The sequence below is a fragment of the Zosterops lateralis genome (assembly GCF_965231275.1).
Source record: "Zosterops lateralis genome assembly, chromosome: 9".
NCBI lineage: Eukaryota > Metazoa > Chordata > Aves > Passeriformes > Zosteropidae > Zosterops > Zosterops lateralis.
Genome location: NC_139769.1, coordinates 23,591,311 through 23,607,389, shown reverse-complemented (window position 1 = coordinate 23,607,389; position 16,079 = coordinate 23,591,311). Strand labels below are relative to the sequence as shown.

The 16,079-nt window shown below is 40.0% G+C and overlaps 2 protein-coding genes across 2 annotated transcripts in view; one reads left to right on the top strand and one right to left on the bottom strand.

Moving 5' to 3' along the window:
- Positions 1–16,079, top strand: part of CDC73 (cell division cycle 73) — a 102,581-nt gene that overhangs the window by 47,982 nt on the left and 38,520 nt on the right. The window lies entirely within an intron of this gene.
- Positions 6,497–14,604, bottom strand: B3GALT2 (beta-1,3-galactosyltransferase 2). The gene is made up of 2 exons (XM_083867171.1): positions 14,045–14,604; positions 6,497–9,256 (listed from the first exon to the last, which is right to left on the bottom strand). The coding sequence occupies exon 2, from the start codon at positions 9,122–9,124 to the stop codon at positions 7,856–7,858; it is 1,269 nt and encodes a 422-aa protein (XP_083723297.1). The 5' UTR covers positions 9,125–9,256; positions 14,045–14,604; the 3' UTR covers positions 6,497–7,855.

Sequence of the window (16,079 nt, the reverse complement as noted above, 5' to 3'; positions counted from 1 at the left end):
AAACCAAAGCAGTGTTTCATAAAACTCTCAATTTATGGAATGTGTGGAGAAGACGCTACTTAACAAAAGTGTGCTCATGGGTGTAAATTATTTTAATGAATTGGAGGATGGCTAGGGAAGGAATGTCATTGTGTAGTTTATTCTAGTTTTTCCATTCCGCTCTGCTAGCGTGAAATTTGGACAATAAATCATTCAAACTGCTTAATTTTTACTAGTAGAAAATATGGAAATGGTGGAAGGGGAAAAAAAATTAAAATGGTTGAGGGATCCAGGCAGTGCAGTTCTTAATGACTAGGACAGCATTATATTTCATTCAGGCTTAGAGCCTCCAAATATTGTCACAGGGCTCTCATTCCTTTATTAACATTAACGAAGGCTGGATATCTGAAGTTGTTTGCAGCATCCATTTCTCAACGGAATTTTGGTTAGAAAAAAATCATATCTTTGATGGATGTAGCAAACAGATTTGCCTGCTTTTTAAAAAGGGGATGATTCATACCTGGGTAGTAGGAAGTAGTGACTACAGCTTTTAACTCTGAATAAATTTTAATTTTTGTAAAGTAAAAGAATTGTGATAAACTATTGTTGCCCTAACTTTTCTTTTTACCATTTTGAGAATTCAGGGAAAAGATTAGGTTTTTCAATTCATGTGAATGAGTTCCAAAATAGTTAAATAATGTAAAATTTGATCAAATTATAAAAGCAAACTGCTGCCTCATGTTTATAAAGTAATTTCAGATTTGGAAGACAGAATTTTGTCATGACATAAATAGAGGTATTACTGAAAATACTGTTGAAGATACATATATCTATATATGAACAATGTGATTTCTGGGAGTTTGTTGGATTTTGGTTGGTTTTTCCTTTTTCACTTTGGTATGCCTCACTATGGGTACTGCATAAGCTTTGTAATTTGCTTTTGAAGCAATAGAGGTGTTGGTTGTTCCCTCAGGTGTATATGACTTATATACCTTTATTTTAGAGTCTTGAGTAACATTAAGAGTACTTCTGAATTGTCTTATTTCTTTGCATTTTTGGGACATAAAAATATTATCCTTTTCCGCACTAAAAACCAGTCAATAAAACACAATATTTTAAATTAGTTAAAGAGGATACAATGGGAAATTGTTTCTCTTCATTCAGAGGGCTGGATAATTGAGTTGAATTTTTATGGCAGCAAAAATCGATGTCTAGGTGGACTTTGGAAGAATGCCTATAAAAGGACTGGCATTTGCATTAAGTAACAGCACTAAATTTTTGACTGAGTCACAGATGGTACTTTCCAGTGTTTCTTTTTTTGTTTTGTCATCTTGTATCAACCTAGATGTTAGGGTAAAACAGGTTTAAAATGTGACGTAAATTGATGCTTCTTTTGAAAGTGATGACAGTGAGACAAATCCTGAACAAAACCTGCAAGATTGTAGGTTATTCTTATTCTCAAAATAGTTCTTAGGTTGTTTAAATGCAGGGTATGTTAAATATTTAGGAAAGACAGTGAGGTAGGTTTTAGTTTCCTTTGGTGTCTTGTCTGGTATTTTATTAACAAAGGATTTCTTGTGGCAGTTGGTTTTTCTCATTTTAAACTTTGAGCCTTACTGAGATGTGGGAACACTTGGCCTTTCCAGAAGAAAAGATGTGGTGGGGTTGTGGTTTTTCAAGAGTGTGCAGGGGTTTGATGGTTTTAGGATGGCACGGATGCTTTTAATTTTTAATTTAATATAAAACTTTAAAAAGTGTTAACAGCAAAAGAACTGGGAATATTTTACCTTCTGAAGACTTTTTTTGTGTTGAAAAGATTCTTCTCTTAGATCCTTGCAGGCATGACTGTTTCTTCTGAAATCTGAATTTTTGTCATCTTGGGAAAATTTTCAAGATTTCACACTGTTTTCAGTATCTTAATCTTTTTAGGTTGAATGTATTGCAAGACATTATCAAAGCTGGTATCCTTAAAATGTTAGGATGACAAACATGTTTCACACACTTCACTTTTTAATGAGGTAAAGAAAAAGAGACTTCTCCATTATGCCCACACTGAGCATCTGGGAGATCAGAGCAAGTGGTTCACAGAATATTCCTATTAAACAGTTGAAATGCCACTTATTATTAGCTAAAGCTAAATGGGCTAATAGGAGGTGGAAGCATTGCTATGATTCCTGTGTCCTCAGAGCACACTGTTTATTCCTCACATTGGCCCCCACTGAGGTAGAACAGCTTGCAGTGTTTTGTTATTTAAAAAAGTGTATATTGGTTACAAACTGTTAAAGGTTGTATAAAAACACCAGTTTCTTCCTCCTTCTCTTTTCTTGAGCAAATGACATCTTGAAGGTCACCAGCAATTCAATCCATCCTTCAGAAAGTGTTTTTTTTTCCTCCAGCTTTCCCAGGAAAATGAAAGCCCTTTGAGAAAAATCCCGTCAAAGATTTTAGCAGTCTTGACTTCTCCACCCTGGATGCTGTGCACAACTTAAGCATTCAGATGGAAACCTTTGAGAGTACATAAAGCTTTATGCCATGAGTACTCCCTGAGCTGGAGGGACTTTTTTTTTTTTTTTTTGGGTGATAATTCAAGGTTACTCTCTTGGTCAGAATGTTTTGACCAAAAGCACAGTCTTGAGAAAAGTGAAAAGAATGGTTTGTACCCTGTGGTTATAGAGCAGTTAGCTCATGAACCAAAATGCATCATTACTATCATTCAGTTAGTGTTATCAGGAAAACTGTCAGATTTAAATGCTTAAGAGAGCTCTTGTAACTGTTGCCATGGCAATATCAGAAAAGCAACGTGGTAGCGTTCATCCATATCCCATGTTCAGCTAAATTCCTTTGCAGTCTTTTAACTGTGAAAAGAAGGTACCATATTGTACCAGACTCTGTTTCTTTTGAGCTGGAACAAATGAAGGCTGAAATTAACTCTTTGTGTGAAGATTAAATACAAATCCTAGGCACAAGTGATCTAATTTGCTTTGCTCTTGGTTTGCTTGTGTGCTATGTGTAAGGTGTACTCTCTGTGGAGTTACTGATCTGCTGTTCATGCTATCGTGTCATGACTTGGAATTTGGTTTGGGGCTTAATAAAAGACATGCATTGCAGTCACAAACTAAAAATTTTGTTAGAAAAATGGATTTACCTCATAGGTTCCTATTTTCTCGAAGTGGAGAAGTGTCAACACTTATGACTAGAATTCCAGATCCTGCTTTCTCATTTGGCCTCACTTTTTTAACGCTTTTCCCTGCCACTGAGCCTGCCCTGTATTTCCAACCTGTGCATTTTTAGTTTCACCCTTCTGTTTTCTGACATTCAAGCTCCTTTTTCACTGACTTGCTACAAGTTGTTTTCCAGAGCTCTCCCCCATGCTCCTGCCCCGGAAGCCTTTGCCCTCACTCTTGGTACAGAGCAGAGCCCACGTTCTGTCCTTGCTGACCTGCATTTGCACGGTGCAGCGTTCCCGAGCAGGCGGTGCAGCTTCCCTGCCTTCCTCCTTCCCCCGGGCTGGACTTGGGAACCAGGGCTGGGGAAGGGCAGCAGGGCTGGGTGGGCTGGAGATGGGACCTGTAGGAATGTGCCATGTCCAGTAAGTGTGCTCAGCAAGGGGGGTGACACTGTGCCCCGAGTCACATCCTGCTTTGGAAGGACAATCTGAAATGAAAAGGACAATAATGCTGTTCATTGAGAGGTGCAGTTCTCACACTGTAACTGAGGGATTGTCCAAGATTTACTTATTTGTGCTATTTGACAGCAAAAGAAGGATTGAGAAATAGCATCTAAAATCGGGAAAATATGGCAACAACAAGGGATGTTTTTGCAGATCAGTTACAATCCTGTTCTTCCCAAAAGCGCAAATGGAAGTAGTAGCTTCTATATTAGCATCTTCCCTCTCCCTTTCTTTTCCTCCTGGGACATTTCCACACATTGCAATGAGCATTCATTTGAGAGAAAAGGGGTTTTTTGCCCTCTGGGATTATGTAGGTATTTTAGATTGATGTGTGATTAGGAACTGTGTTAACATATCAGGAAAATAAGTGGGAAGAGGGAGGCAGTTTAAAGTAATGGCCTTTAGGTGCTTCCCTCCCTCCAGTGCCTGATTTAGCCTGGGCTTGGAGACAGTTAATGCATGTCTTAACATGTGGATATATTCTGAAAATATTTTGTAAATGAGGAATGACACATCTTATATTACTGCACTGCAGAGAAAAGCAGATTCTAAATTGCTGTTCTAGTAAGGTTAACCTGAAAAGCAGTCTGTCTCATCTCTTCTAGATCACTGCCATCCCATAATTTAAGTTTATAAATTTAAGTGAAGATCTTAGTGGGCACTGAATTTTCTCTAAGAACAACCGCTGACGTTTGGAAGTACCTTGACATGTAATTTTAAAAATTTAGAACAGATTGTGAACTTTACCCATGAAAGAGCTCTCAGTAACTGGGGATGGGATCAGTTCTACTACACCAAAAGCTGTGGTTGAGCATTTTGCATTCTTAATTCTATTGGTGTGGGATGTGCAAATATCTCACACCACTGATTTAATTGGAGACGTGAAAGGAACAGTTCTCTTGTTCAGTAACAACTATTTTTTTGGTGGGATTCATTTTGGTCCTGTAGTATCAATGTGTAAATCTTTTTAAAGTTGAAAGTGAAATAAATAGAGGGAAATGACGGAATTTCAATTTCTGATTTTTTGTTACCAGGCCAGCTTTTCTAAGATTTTTCTTTGCCATAATAATGGTGCTGATGACATCACAATTTTTTCTCCCATCATAACTTTTGAGCCATTATGACTTGTTACACTTGTTTTCAACCTGAAGCAGACACACAGAGAAGTAAAAACATTTAAAGCAAGTATACAAACTCCTATACTTCTGTATTTAATGAGTAGTTCTTTCCTTTTTTTTTAACTGCATTGCGGATATGTTAGAGTTTTAGCTACAAGTTTGTATGCTATTGCTAGTGAAAAATGCTTTTTTTTTCTTGCTGTATGGGGAAAGAAAGTAAGAGAACTTGTCCAAGCTTTTAATGATAGAATTAATTATTGCACTATTTTTAACATGAACCGTTTTTATATTCTAGTAGAGTGAGCAAATAGCTTAAACACAAGCTAGAAAACGGTAAAACATTCAGAGAAAAGAATGTAGTCTTCATTCTGTAATTGCATATTTCATAATACAAAATGATTCCCTTTTGTTTCTGAAAGCTTTGCAACAAACTGTGCAAGAAAACAGTATTTTTGCAAATGTTTTTAGTAGCCTTTGACCATCTTGATAAAGATTCAAGTATGTTTATGGACTAGTCTCAACTTACACCCAAACATTAATACAAATTTAAAAAATCATGTTGGACCCTTAAAGAGCATTAAGCATGGCTTTTTATTTAGCATTCTGGTGCTCCTCACTAGTCCTGTAAGCAGCAGGAGGTTTGGTATGTTGAACTTACGGGCATTGTGCTGTGGTTCTGCCAAGCTCGGGCAGATCAGCATCACGCAGGAGCTCCAAAGCCCAGCACCCAAGAGGTCGTTTGGCTGCCAAACCTGATGATTCCACTGCCAAACTATTTATGGTTTAGTATTAACCTCTTGGACTACACCCAGGAGCCAGGAAGAGCATTTAGGACCAGCCAGAGTTGGTAAAATCAAGTAGATCACAGTGGAGCTGGAAAGCGCCAAGGGCTGGGAGCAGCACTGAAGTCCTCTCCAGAAGGCTGGATTGTGTCCTTGGCCAGCACTGCCTGGGGAGAGGCCACTTATGGCTTTGGACATCTTCCAAAATTCAGTCCCCTGCAGTAGTAGCTGGCTTCCCCCACTCGCTCTGGGGGTGTAGAGCCTGCCCACAGTGACCTTCAGCCAGGTGCCTTTCAGCTGGATGTCAGCTGTGGCCTGTGTTAACACACACTGCTCACAGGAGTGAGCAGCACACTGAGTGGAGAAAACTGCAGTGGGGGCTGAAAGCACACTCCCAAAACATCTGTCCAGGGCAGCTCTCTCACATGAATGCCAACAGGCATCATGTAAACTCAGTGTGTGAATTCCAATTTTGTTGAAAAAGTCTCTGCAGAAGAGAGATTACTTTTACAGATATTTGCTTTCCCCAAACCCAGACATTTATATGATTTGAGGTGTGTTGGAAATGTACAATTAGCACATCCCAAGTACAGCAGAGGAAAATATTTAGTGGAGGATCCCCCCAAGAAAAGGTGTTGAGCAAATTCCCATCAGAGGTGCATCCAATGCCTTGCAGTCTGTTCACATGTAAGTTCCTGCAGACAGACAGCCTGAGAGCTGCTGAGAATGGTCAGTAATATGATTGATCTTCTCGTTACAAAGGAGAAAACCCTGCTGTGATCTCTGTACTGTGCATGAAAACCAGGCTTTAAAGACTAGGGAACACTAGTAATGCTAACCAAGTAATGCTAAAGCTAGGAATTTCTTTCTTCCTGAGCACCTTTCCCAGAAAAAGTGAAATCTTAAGACCATAAATATAATCAATTTTATTAAATAATAAAAGTACATCAAATATTTGTGTTTTATCCAATTAATAAGTCCCAGTCAAACAGAAAACTAATTGCAGTTTGATCATTTGCTGATGATCAGAGGTGGGTATTGCTTGGCACTGTGACAAGCAGTAATAACCTGAATCTGATACAACTCTGCTGTAACAATTGGAAAATAAGCTTTAAAAGTTCTGTTTGTTAGAAAACTGCAAACCTGTAAATAGATTTAACCCACTTCTCACAATTTATTTTCAGTGGTTGTGATTTTAAATTGCTTAGATTTTGTTCCTGCCCCTGTTTCTGGCTAGAACTCTCAATCTCATTGTGACCTAATCTTCCCCACCTATAAACTCAGGTGTGGGGCTTCATTTTCTCCAGCAGATGTGTTTTCACTTGGTTTCCCCTTGCTTTTTGTCAAACAGGAGAGCAAAAAACCACGTTTGATTAGTTTTCTTCTGCTTTGTACAAAACGAAATTTTGTCAAGAACGGTGCAAGACTGGAACTTTGATTTTGCATTTCTCATCAGCCTCTGAGTTACCTTGAAGTTATGTAGGGAAATTAATAGCAGACTCAATGAATTTGCATGAAGGTACCAAGTGGAATGAATGTTACTTGGCACCAGGTCTTAGGAGCTTGCCTTGTGACTTCTAGAGAATGAAGTAACTTTCAGTCAGCTCTTTGTGGACTGAAAGTTGCATCCAGAACACCACTTGCATTTCTGAAGGCAATGTACAAAGCAAGTCTTTGCAGCTTTAATTTCATTTATCTCTTCTTCCAAACCAAATAAGTAAACTTCTCAAAACTGGACCTACTTCAAGGGAGTACATTCTTAGTGCTTTAGAATTTATTGGTAGTGTCTTACTAAATTGTGACATTGCTAAATGTGTTGTACATTAAAGTAGTGTATAATAATTGTCATGTGGCATTTGAAGGTAAAACTGATCTGCCCTTTGTGCATTTCCTTAGTTTTTAATTTTTCATTTTATAGCAGTTCTGGATAATAAGAAATCATTACATGGAAGAGAACTAGAACTATGAATGCACTCCTCAAAATAAAACTTCAGTGTGGAAAATATGCTCAATTATATTTTACTGGCACATGAATCAGCAATCGTACCACCAAAGTGTGCATGCTCATTATTGCATGTTAACACAGAAATCCTTACATACCATTATTTTTTGTTTTTTAAAATCTCAAATTCGCTGGGAAAACCTTTTGGTTATAATTTCATCGTATTTGAGAGCTATACCTCTTCTCTTTAACTTAAAAAAATAATTTCTGTCCTGCCCCATGTGCCGGGCTCAGTGCGGGCCGTGCGGGGCTGCTTGGTGCGATCAGCACCGTTTATTTACAGGCGCCCCGCGGGGCTGCGCCCTCAGTGCAGTCTGCGGTGGCGGTACCTGCCGGCCTTGTCCTTGGCCGCATTGGCGCAGGCGTTGTGCTTGTTCTGCTGCAAGTGGTTCCAGTATTTGATCAGTTCGCTAGGTTGGAACTGATGGGAGGTAATTAGGTGGCTGTATTTACAGCTGGAGTAAGAAACTCGCCAGTGATTGAAGACAAACTCGTTGGGCGGGGGCATGGGGTCAATCCGCAGCTTGGCGAGACAGATCCCCACGTACACGTCCTCTAAATGTAAACGTCTGATGCTTAAGGAGACCTTAAAGATTTTTTCTGCTAAGTCTCCAGAGAAAACATAACCAGTTCCAGAGCAGAATACAGGATAGCGTTCACTCGGATACAAATCGGGTGGCATATACCACTTGCTATCCTTGTTCCTATTAGGTGCATAACCTCTCATTAAATAACCTGTAAAATACTTGTGCCTTGGAGGAAGTTCTGGTTTCAGAAGCTTGTGTATTAAATATTCAGTATTGACAAACATATCACTATCAGTTTTCATAACATACGGAACATGTGGACAGTAGGTTGCAACCCAGTTCATTCCCATCAGAGTTTTTATAGTTAAATTATAGTAGGTGTCCAAGTATTCTTGTTGAATGATGTCATGGTACTGCCTGCTTTCCTCAAGGATGGTTCGCTGGAGGTATCCATTTACCTTGGCGCTTAAGCCCAACAAAAAAATCCGCACAATTTGGATGCCAGGTGTCAGGCTCTCGTTGCCCCAGGTCTGTCTAATTGCTTGTCTGGCCTCCACCTGGCCTGGCTCTGCAGCTATGAGCAGTATTAGAAAAGGGGTCTTTTCCTGGCACTTGCCAGGCTCGTTGATGACATATTTGAAATGGTAGGAAGTTGGATGCCCAGTGCCTTTCTCGTTGTAAATACTTCCATTGGCACTGAGGGTATTTTCCAAACCGGTGACTCCCTGTGGGGACAGGTCTGTGTTGTTGGGGTTGGTGACTGTCTGAGGCCTGAGTGTCTGAGGCACAGCATCTCTCCACATGTTCCTCAGAGAGCTGTGGTTGGTCTCGCTTTTTGTAGACCGAAATCCTCGTATGGTGTAAGACATGGGGTTTTCTCTGAATCCAGCCTTGCCTGGCAGCCAGTCGTGGTGGTTAAAGAACAGAAACATGGCAAACAGAAACACCAGAGAGACCAAGCCAATGAGATGGGTGCGAAATAGAGACCTTTTGGTATTCCAGGTCATCTTTGCCAAGCAGCAGTGTCGTCTTCTCCACTGAAGCATGTTGTAAGGATCCAGTGATGGGATATGAGACAATGCTCAAGGAAAAGGCCTTTCCAATTGGTTTAGAATCCACTGCTATTCTTTGGTATTCATTTTCCTTTGAGTTGAGTAATTGTCTGCAAATGGCTCACTCTGCAAAGAATTAAAAAAATAAATCAGAAATCCTTCATTTTACACACTCATACAGTTACAAATAGAAACTAAAAACCATAAAATTGAGTTGAATTTACTTTTCCAAATAACAGCCCATGTCAATGGAAACAAGATTTGACTTATGCCAAAAGCTAGCCTTGTTTTATGATTTAACTTGATTTGTTAGCTTTTAAAAATGCTTTTTTGCCTGGTAAAAGTTTTGACAAACATTCTGGATACCAAAGATAAAGAGGAAAAAAAAATGGATCACGTTAGCAGGAAAAAGTGTGAAGTAGATGCAAATAGCTTCATATTCACGGCTGTGAAATCCTTGTGGGGTGTTTGAGAAGGACTGAATGAAAAAGCCTTGCCGGCAGATGGAAGGTTTATTGGCATTAATTAAAATTGATGTGACATGCAGAGGCTGGGATGGCTCACAGTTTTAAAGGCCTTGTTGCAAACGGCCGTGCCTGGTGGTGGGACAGACGGCGCGGGGTTGGCGACGGCAGAGCTGTGTTAGTCACAGGACACTGCCTGACGCGTCCCCACCGGCCCCCACTGTGCAGGGAGAGTCAATGAGAAGATGCACCTGTCAAAATTAATCTTCAGGGTCCAGTAGCCTCACTGCACAGCCCTCAGATGGTAGTGCAGAATAACATTCCTGGTCACCTTTCAGGCACCTTTCACCTTCTGCTCCACATTGGAGGGAGACATTGAATGGAACACTGGGCTCTGTGGTGCCAGGCTCAGAGGCAGCTGAATTAAAATTAAGCTCTTGATTTTTAGTAGACAGAGATCTTGGGTAATGATCATGTTAAGTGGAAATAAAATTGCTCAGGACTAAGTTTCTGGCCAGCTATTTGATGCTTATGATACTGGTTTGGTTTTCTTTTCCTCTATAAAAGTATATGTAACTACGGTACAGAGCAGTTGGAGATTTCAAGTATCCTGACCAGCAGCTGTAGCTGTAGGAAAAAGTGCCAAAGTAATCTGTGCTTCATTTTCTCTTAAATTTTTGTTCATATTCAGGAGCAGAGTCAATATGGCAGCTTCATGATGCTGCATATTAAAAGCTGATCACATCATCTCGTAAATGAACTTTCACTGTACAATAGCAATTCGTTTGTGATTTTCAATTTGCTCTAATTTGTTCCTGGGCCCTAGGGTTTTGTATAGGAAAAAGGATGACAGTTGAACAAGAGTCCATAGAAAATGCTGTTTCTAATAGAAATATGTAATTTATTAATTGCTTCGCTATCTTCTTAAACCAATATTTGGATTAATTTGTGCATTTAAAAACTAAGTGATACGTTACATGGGAAATTATAGGGTTTAACGTTGTAAGGGAGTAATTTAAGATGAGATGTCAATCGAATAATAGGATACTAAGTTGTACGTGTGTGATGCAATATTCAGTCTGTCCCGTTCAGGGAAGGGAATATTTGTATTTCGGAAGGGTGGGCAGAGAGGTCTAAGAGATGTTTATTTTACTCACTGCCGGTATTTTTACCAACACCCTCCGGAGCGAGCGGGAGGGCACCGGCCCCGCCGCCTCAGCGACTCCCGCCAGGGGGCGACGCCGCGCGGCGAGCGTGACGCGATTCTTCGGGAACGCCCGAGCCCGGCCCGGGAACACCCGAACCCGGCCCGGGAACACCCGAGCCCGAACCAGGAACACCCGAGCCCGGCCCGGGAACACTCGAATGGCCCAGTGCACTTCGGCTGCTCTCATGCCTTTAGTTTTAAAGCTTGCCGAAAGTCTCTCTGATTTTCTTATTTTAATTATTCGGGGCTCATGCCACTTGCCGAGACTCAGCCGTCTCTGTAAAAATCACAAAGGCTTGTGTCTAAACTGTGTATTTCAGGAATTAACCTGACATTCCACGCTTGTGCTGCTTTAACTCGAGTGTTGTCCTTATGTAAAAGAGGATAAGCCCCAAATGTGCGAGACTCGTGTTTATTGTGACCATTCGCACCTGTTGGAAAAACAGAAGCTTCCCCTCAAAACTCGTAGTTTTTAGTTTGTCTGCAATTAGAGTGCAGTGGGTTGTAAACGAACGCTCAGCTCTTCGGGAATATCTCTGTATAAGCAAACATAAATGTCACTTCAAAGGATAGCCTACATCTCAGGGAAGTTAATTGTTTGATGGCAGATTGGAGGGCAGCAGTGGGAATGTTTGATTAATTGGTGTTCCATTGCATGTGTCCACAGTTTAGGAAGAAAATCAAAGCCAGAATTTCACAAACGTGGGGTAGCAGCTAGAACTCAGATTAATTTTGTCACACTGACTTATTCCATTGTAGTTTTACACTACAGTCAGTAGATGGAAATACTTTAGCAAAAGTGCATTGCATTACTAATCTTTGTTTAATCTTTACCTGAGGTAGTGTTTTGATGAGCACCTACTTCAATAAGGCAGAATAAGTGAGATTCTTAAGTTCCATAAATATCTGTGTAAACTGAAAAGGGTTTGCAGGTGCTGTGTTTCCCTGGTGCACCGAGGAAGTGTCCCAGCCAAGGCAGTTGCAATGGCCAAAGCCTTTTTTTATTAGGCTGCATGCTTACATAATGCATATGAAAATAAGTTTTACAGTGAGGGACAGAACTAGAATCAGAAGGCATTTTAAAAGAGTCATATTTCCTTGATTTTTTTCTTTCATATTTCCATCATTTTTCAAGGTAGGAGCATCTTAGAAAATCTATCTCTGCCCTTTAAAAAAGCATTTTATGAATAGGGGAAGCACCCACATCTATATTGCAGCTTCACAGAGCTATTGACTGAAAAAACCCAAATAACTTTGAGCTTATTTTCTTTGCAGTTGTGTGCAAAACATTTCAAAATATACAGTGGGGTATTAAGCATTAAAAATACAGCAACAGCATTTGCACCTTTGAAAAAAAATACTACATGCTAGAGTGCATTGTTTAGAAATAATGTAAAAACCCCTTCAATAGATATTAAACCCACCCTCAAATTATATAATAAAAATATTATTTTCTCTCAGTTGATTAGGGCTAGAGCATTTCCCCCCCCCCCCTAAATACTTAAAATTCCATTTCACAGAAAGGTTATGAACAGGCACCAACTATTGATAATAGATAAGACAACCTAAGTGCAGCAGAGGGTCTCTAGAACACTCATCTTGTCCTCTGAGAGTGTGTTGTTGCATGTAACTGCATTTTGCAGATATTATTTGTGATAATGCTGCTTCATTTTTGGCACCTGGCAGTGCAGTCACTGATGCATTATCAAATGCCAAATACATAAACTGTGAATGCCTCTTGAATTTTTATTTGTGGTCTGTGCTCTGCTGGTGTTTTGGTTCCTGGTACTTGCAGTTCTGCTCTATAATTACAGCTTTGAAAATTGAAGCATTCGACTTCCTATTCACACGTCTTGGATTTTCATATTTTGATTAGCTGTGTGGGCAAACTCTTAAATTAGAGGGAAGAGTTCAAAAGGCAGCCAGAGTCTGTATTCTGATGAACAGCAGTTGCATATTGGGCCTCATTTAGTGTGCTTGACTTCCCTTATGAAGTCCATTAATCTTTTGCACAGAACAGTGTTTGGGATAAGGTTTGATGTGCAAGTTTTTAAATGCCTGATGCCAATGTCTAACATTAGCCAGGTGTGCTTCTCCTGGAGTGTTGCCTGAAGGTACTCTTTTTTGTTGTTGTTGTTTTAAAAGTTCTGTCAGTGACTTTATATTCTAAATGTCTTAAAACTGATTTGAAACCAGTGTCTGATGTTTGCATCCCTTGGTTTGTGAACGCTTTCCAGCTGCAGTTGTTTTATTTCATGTTGGCATTGCCTTGGGCAAAGAAAGCACATTTATATTGACATTTAATGATTTGTTATAGCTTATTGGTAGATTCTGCAGATAAGGACTTTCTTTCTGTGGTGTATTGAATTGCTATAGATTTAGGTCTTAAATTTGTATTGCAAATATTCAATTTTTTTTTTTTTTTGTCACTAGTGATAAAGTATTTAAATTTCAACAAAAACCAGGAATGAATGGCAATTAGATGGAATGTCATTTTACAATCCAAGTTAAATCCAAGTCAGTGTTTTTCCTATTAAACAGAAACTGCAGTGATGGCAGGAGATAAGTTACGTGCTTACCATTTTGAGTGTGTAGTGTTTGAAGGTTTCCTTTTGGGATGTCAGGGAGCCTGATGTTACTTGTAAATCGTGGTGCCTGATTGCACTGCTGATGGTTTAAATCATGCCCAGTCTTTTGCATGCTCCCAATTTATGCTTGGCCGGTAGTGCCCTTGTGACATTTTGCTTGTGTTTGGGGGGCAGAAAAGCAAGTGTAAAAAGGGCTGAGGGGACTTTCAAGATAATGTCTTTTGACTGTGTGGTCTGTTTTGATGGTTCAGTGCTCTCAGTATGTCACATTATGGCCATTTTACCGTGCTATTAGATTACTTCAGATAAGGATTAATTCTGACCTAGTTTGAGAGGATTTCTAACTGGTTTTTCTGTATTTGGAGGGGTTTGAGTCTTTAATTTCTCAGTTAAAAGCAATCATTACAGGAGCTCCATTATCCCTTTAATCCTTCCTCTCCAGCCACACCAGCCTTGGCAGACTGTGAGCGGAGCATTTAGTCAGTGTAAGGGAGTGACATTGTGCTGGGGGAGAGCAAAACCTGCTAGAATTCTTTCTCCCTGCTCAGAGACACTGTTATCTCAGGGCTCCGCAAATTAGGAACGATCATTATCTGCAATGGCTGAAAAGGTAACAGACAAGCGAATGAACATCACACACAAGGGTTTGACATACCTTCCTTGGTCAGGCCATTTATGGTGCAGGATTATACCCACAGAAAATAGTTTGGGCACGCCATCACTTCAGCAAAAAAGATGCTGTCGACCATGCGCACATCCCCCACCAGCCCTGCTTCCTGCGGCCGCTCTGCTCGGGATCCACCGTGTCCATCTGCCTGCCCGTTGCCGTGTTACCTTCCTCGCTTGGAAGTGGCGTCCTTGTCTCGGGGCTTTTTGTTCATGCCGCAGACAAAAGGACAGGAGTTGTTGCTGCTGGGTGCGGGGCTGGCTGGCGCTCACAGCCGCTGCATTGGTGCTCTCACATCTGGTGTCTCTCAGCTCGGACAATACAGGGCTGTGTTCTGCTCTCCTCAGGATCCATATTTCTGCTGGAAATGTTAGCAGGGAGTGCTAGCGCGTAGTGCCTCAGTTGTCTTCAGTAATAGGATCTCCCTCTGTTCCTTCCTTCATTGTTGCTAGGCAGTAATAGAAATGGTTTGGAGTTGTTTTAACCCAGAATTGTGGAGTATAAAATCCATTCCGTAGTTGTTCGGCTGCTGCACAGGCAGGCAGCAGTTTAAATGTGGGCTTTGACAGATGCTGTCTTCTGACAGAGCAGAATTTAACGTCACTGCTTGGCTGAATCCCACGTGATTGTTTGCATTCATTTTGACTAAATCCAAAGGCAGACAGGAAGCTTTACAGGCTCTTGCTCTTATTTGATAAATGATACATACTCAGTTCATGCACAGTGGTAGGTGAATAGGATAAAAATTGTATGCTCATTAAGTGAAAATGTGAGGGCTTTTACAGATTGTTTTCACTTTTCCTTGACACTGTAAGTTATGATTCTCTAGGAGATTTTTAATGCTAGATGTTCTATTCCCATATTCCAAAAGCTGTTCTGCAGTGCAAGAGAATTATAAGCATTTAAATGCTGAAGCTTGATTTAACCCATTTGGCTCTCTTAGAATGCAAATGGTCTGTGCCTTTATGCCAAAGAAAAGATAGAAATGTCTTTCTTTGCTTATGTTTCCTTTATACATGCTTACTCTTTAAAAGCTGCTTTTTGTTATCTGGGGTTATTCAGTTGGGCTGTGATGTAGAAGCACATGCTGTTAAGCTGCCTCTGCTGTTAATAGCTTTCTGCCGTGGTACTACTATGGTCTGGCATTGCAAAGTCAGGGGCACTTCGTTTCAATTATTGATGAACCTAAAATGTCTGTTGTCTGCTACAGATGTACCTATGTCATAAAATTTGTCTTTTTGGTCCTAAAGAAACTTGTGTTCATTTCTCTCCTTTCAATGACTGACTCTTCTGTGCTGAAGCATCTTATTATATTTACTGTATAAATAAAATACCATAATACCTGAGAAAATAGAGAGCTAGCAGTGTACTTACCCAGGTATTTATTAGTCACTGTGTTTGCCCACTCTGTTTTGAAAAGCTAATGACTAGCTCTTTAGGGGGTTTTTTTAGCCAAAGAGTAAAGAAACTGTGATTTATCTGGTGTGTCTGATTTGCAGGGTTGGGAGTAGGCATGTCCCTTACTGGGGAATAAGGCTTCCCCAGGCAGTCAGTGTGTTTTATTATTCTAGATACACAATATGATAATTTACTAGAAACGTAATCAGATTTAGATCCTCCTAACTAAATCATCTATGTACACTAACTCTCTCTATTAATTTAGTCTTGTTTGTAATGCATGCATTTCTTAACCTAATAACAATTTCCACAAATCCTTTGATCCTATTTGAGGACATTTTAGGATCATGAGCTTAAATAGTAATTATAAATATAAATTTTTATAAATTTATAAATAAATTATTATAAATATAAAGTGCATATCAGTAAAGATTTTGTATGTCCTCCAATCTAAACAAATGACTGTTTAAAAAATGGAGAGGAGGGGTCAGTGGGAGCCTGGAGCATGAGAAGAGGGCCTGGGTCCAGCACCACTCACTGATCTGGGACCTTCATGAATAATTGAGAATCAGTGCATTGAGGTGTTCCATATGTGCCTGTACTACTCACACTAAACCCACAAAGC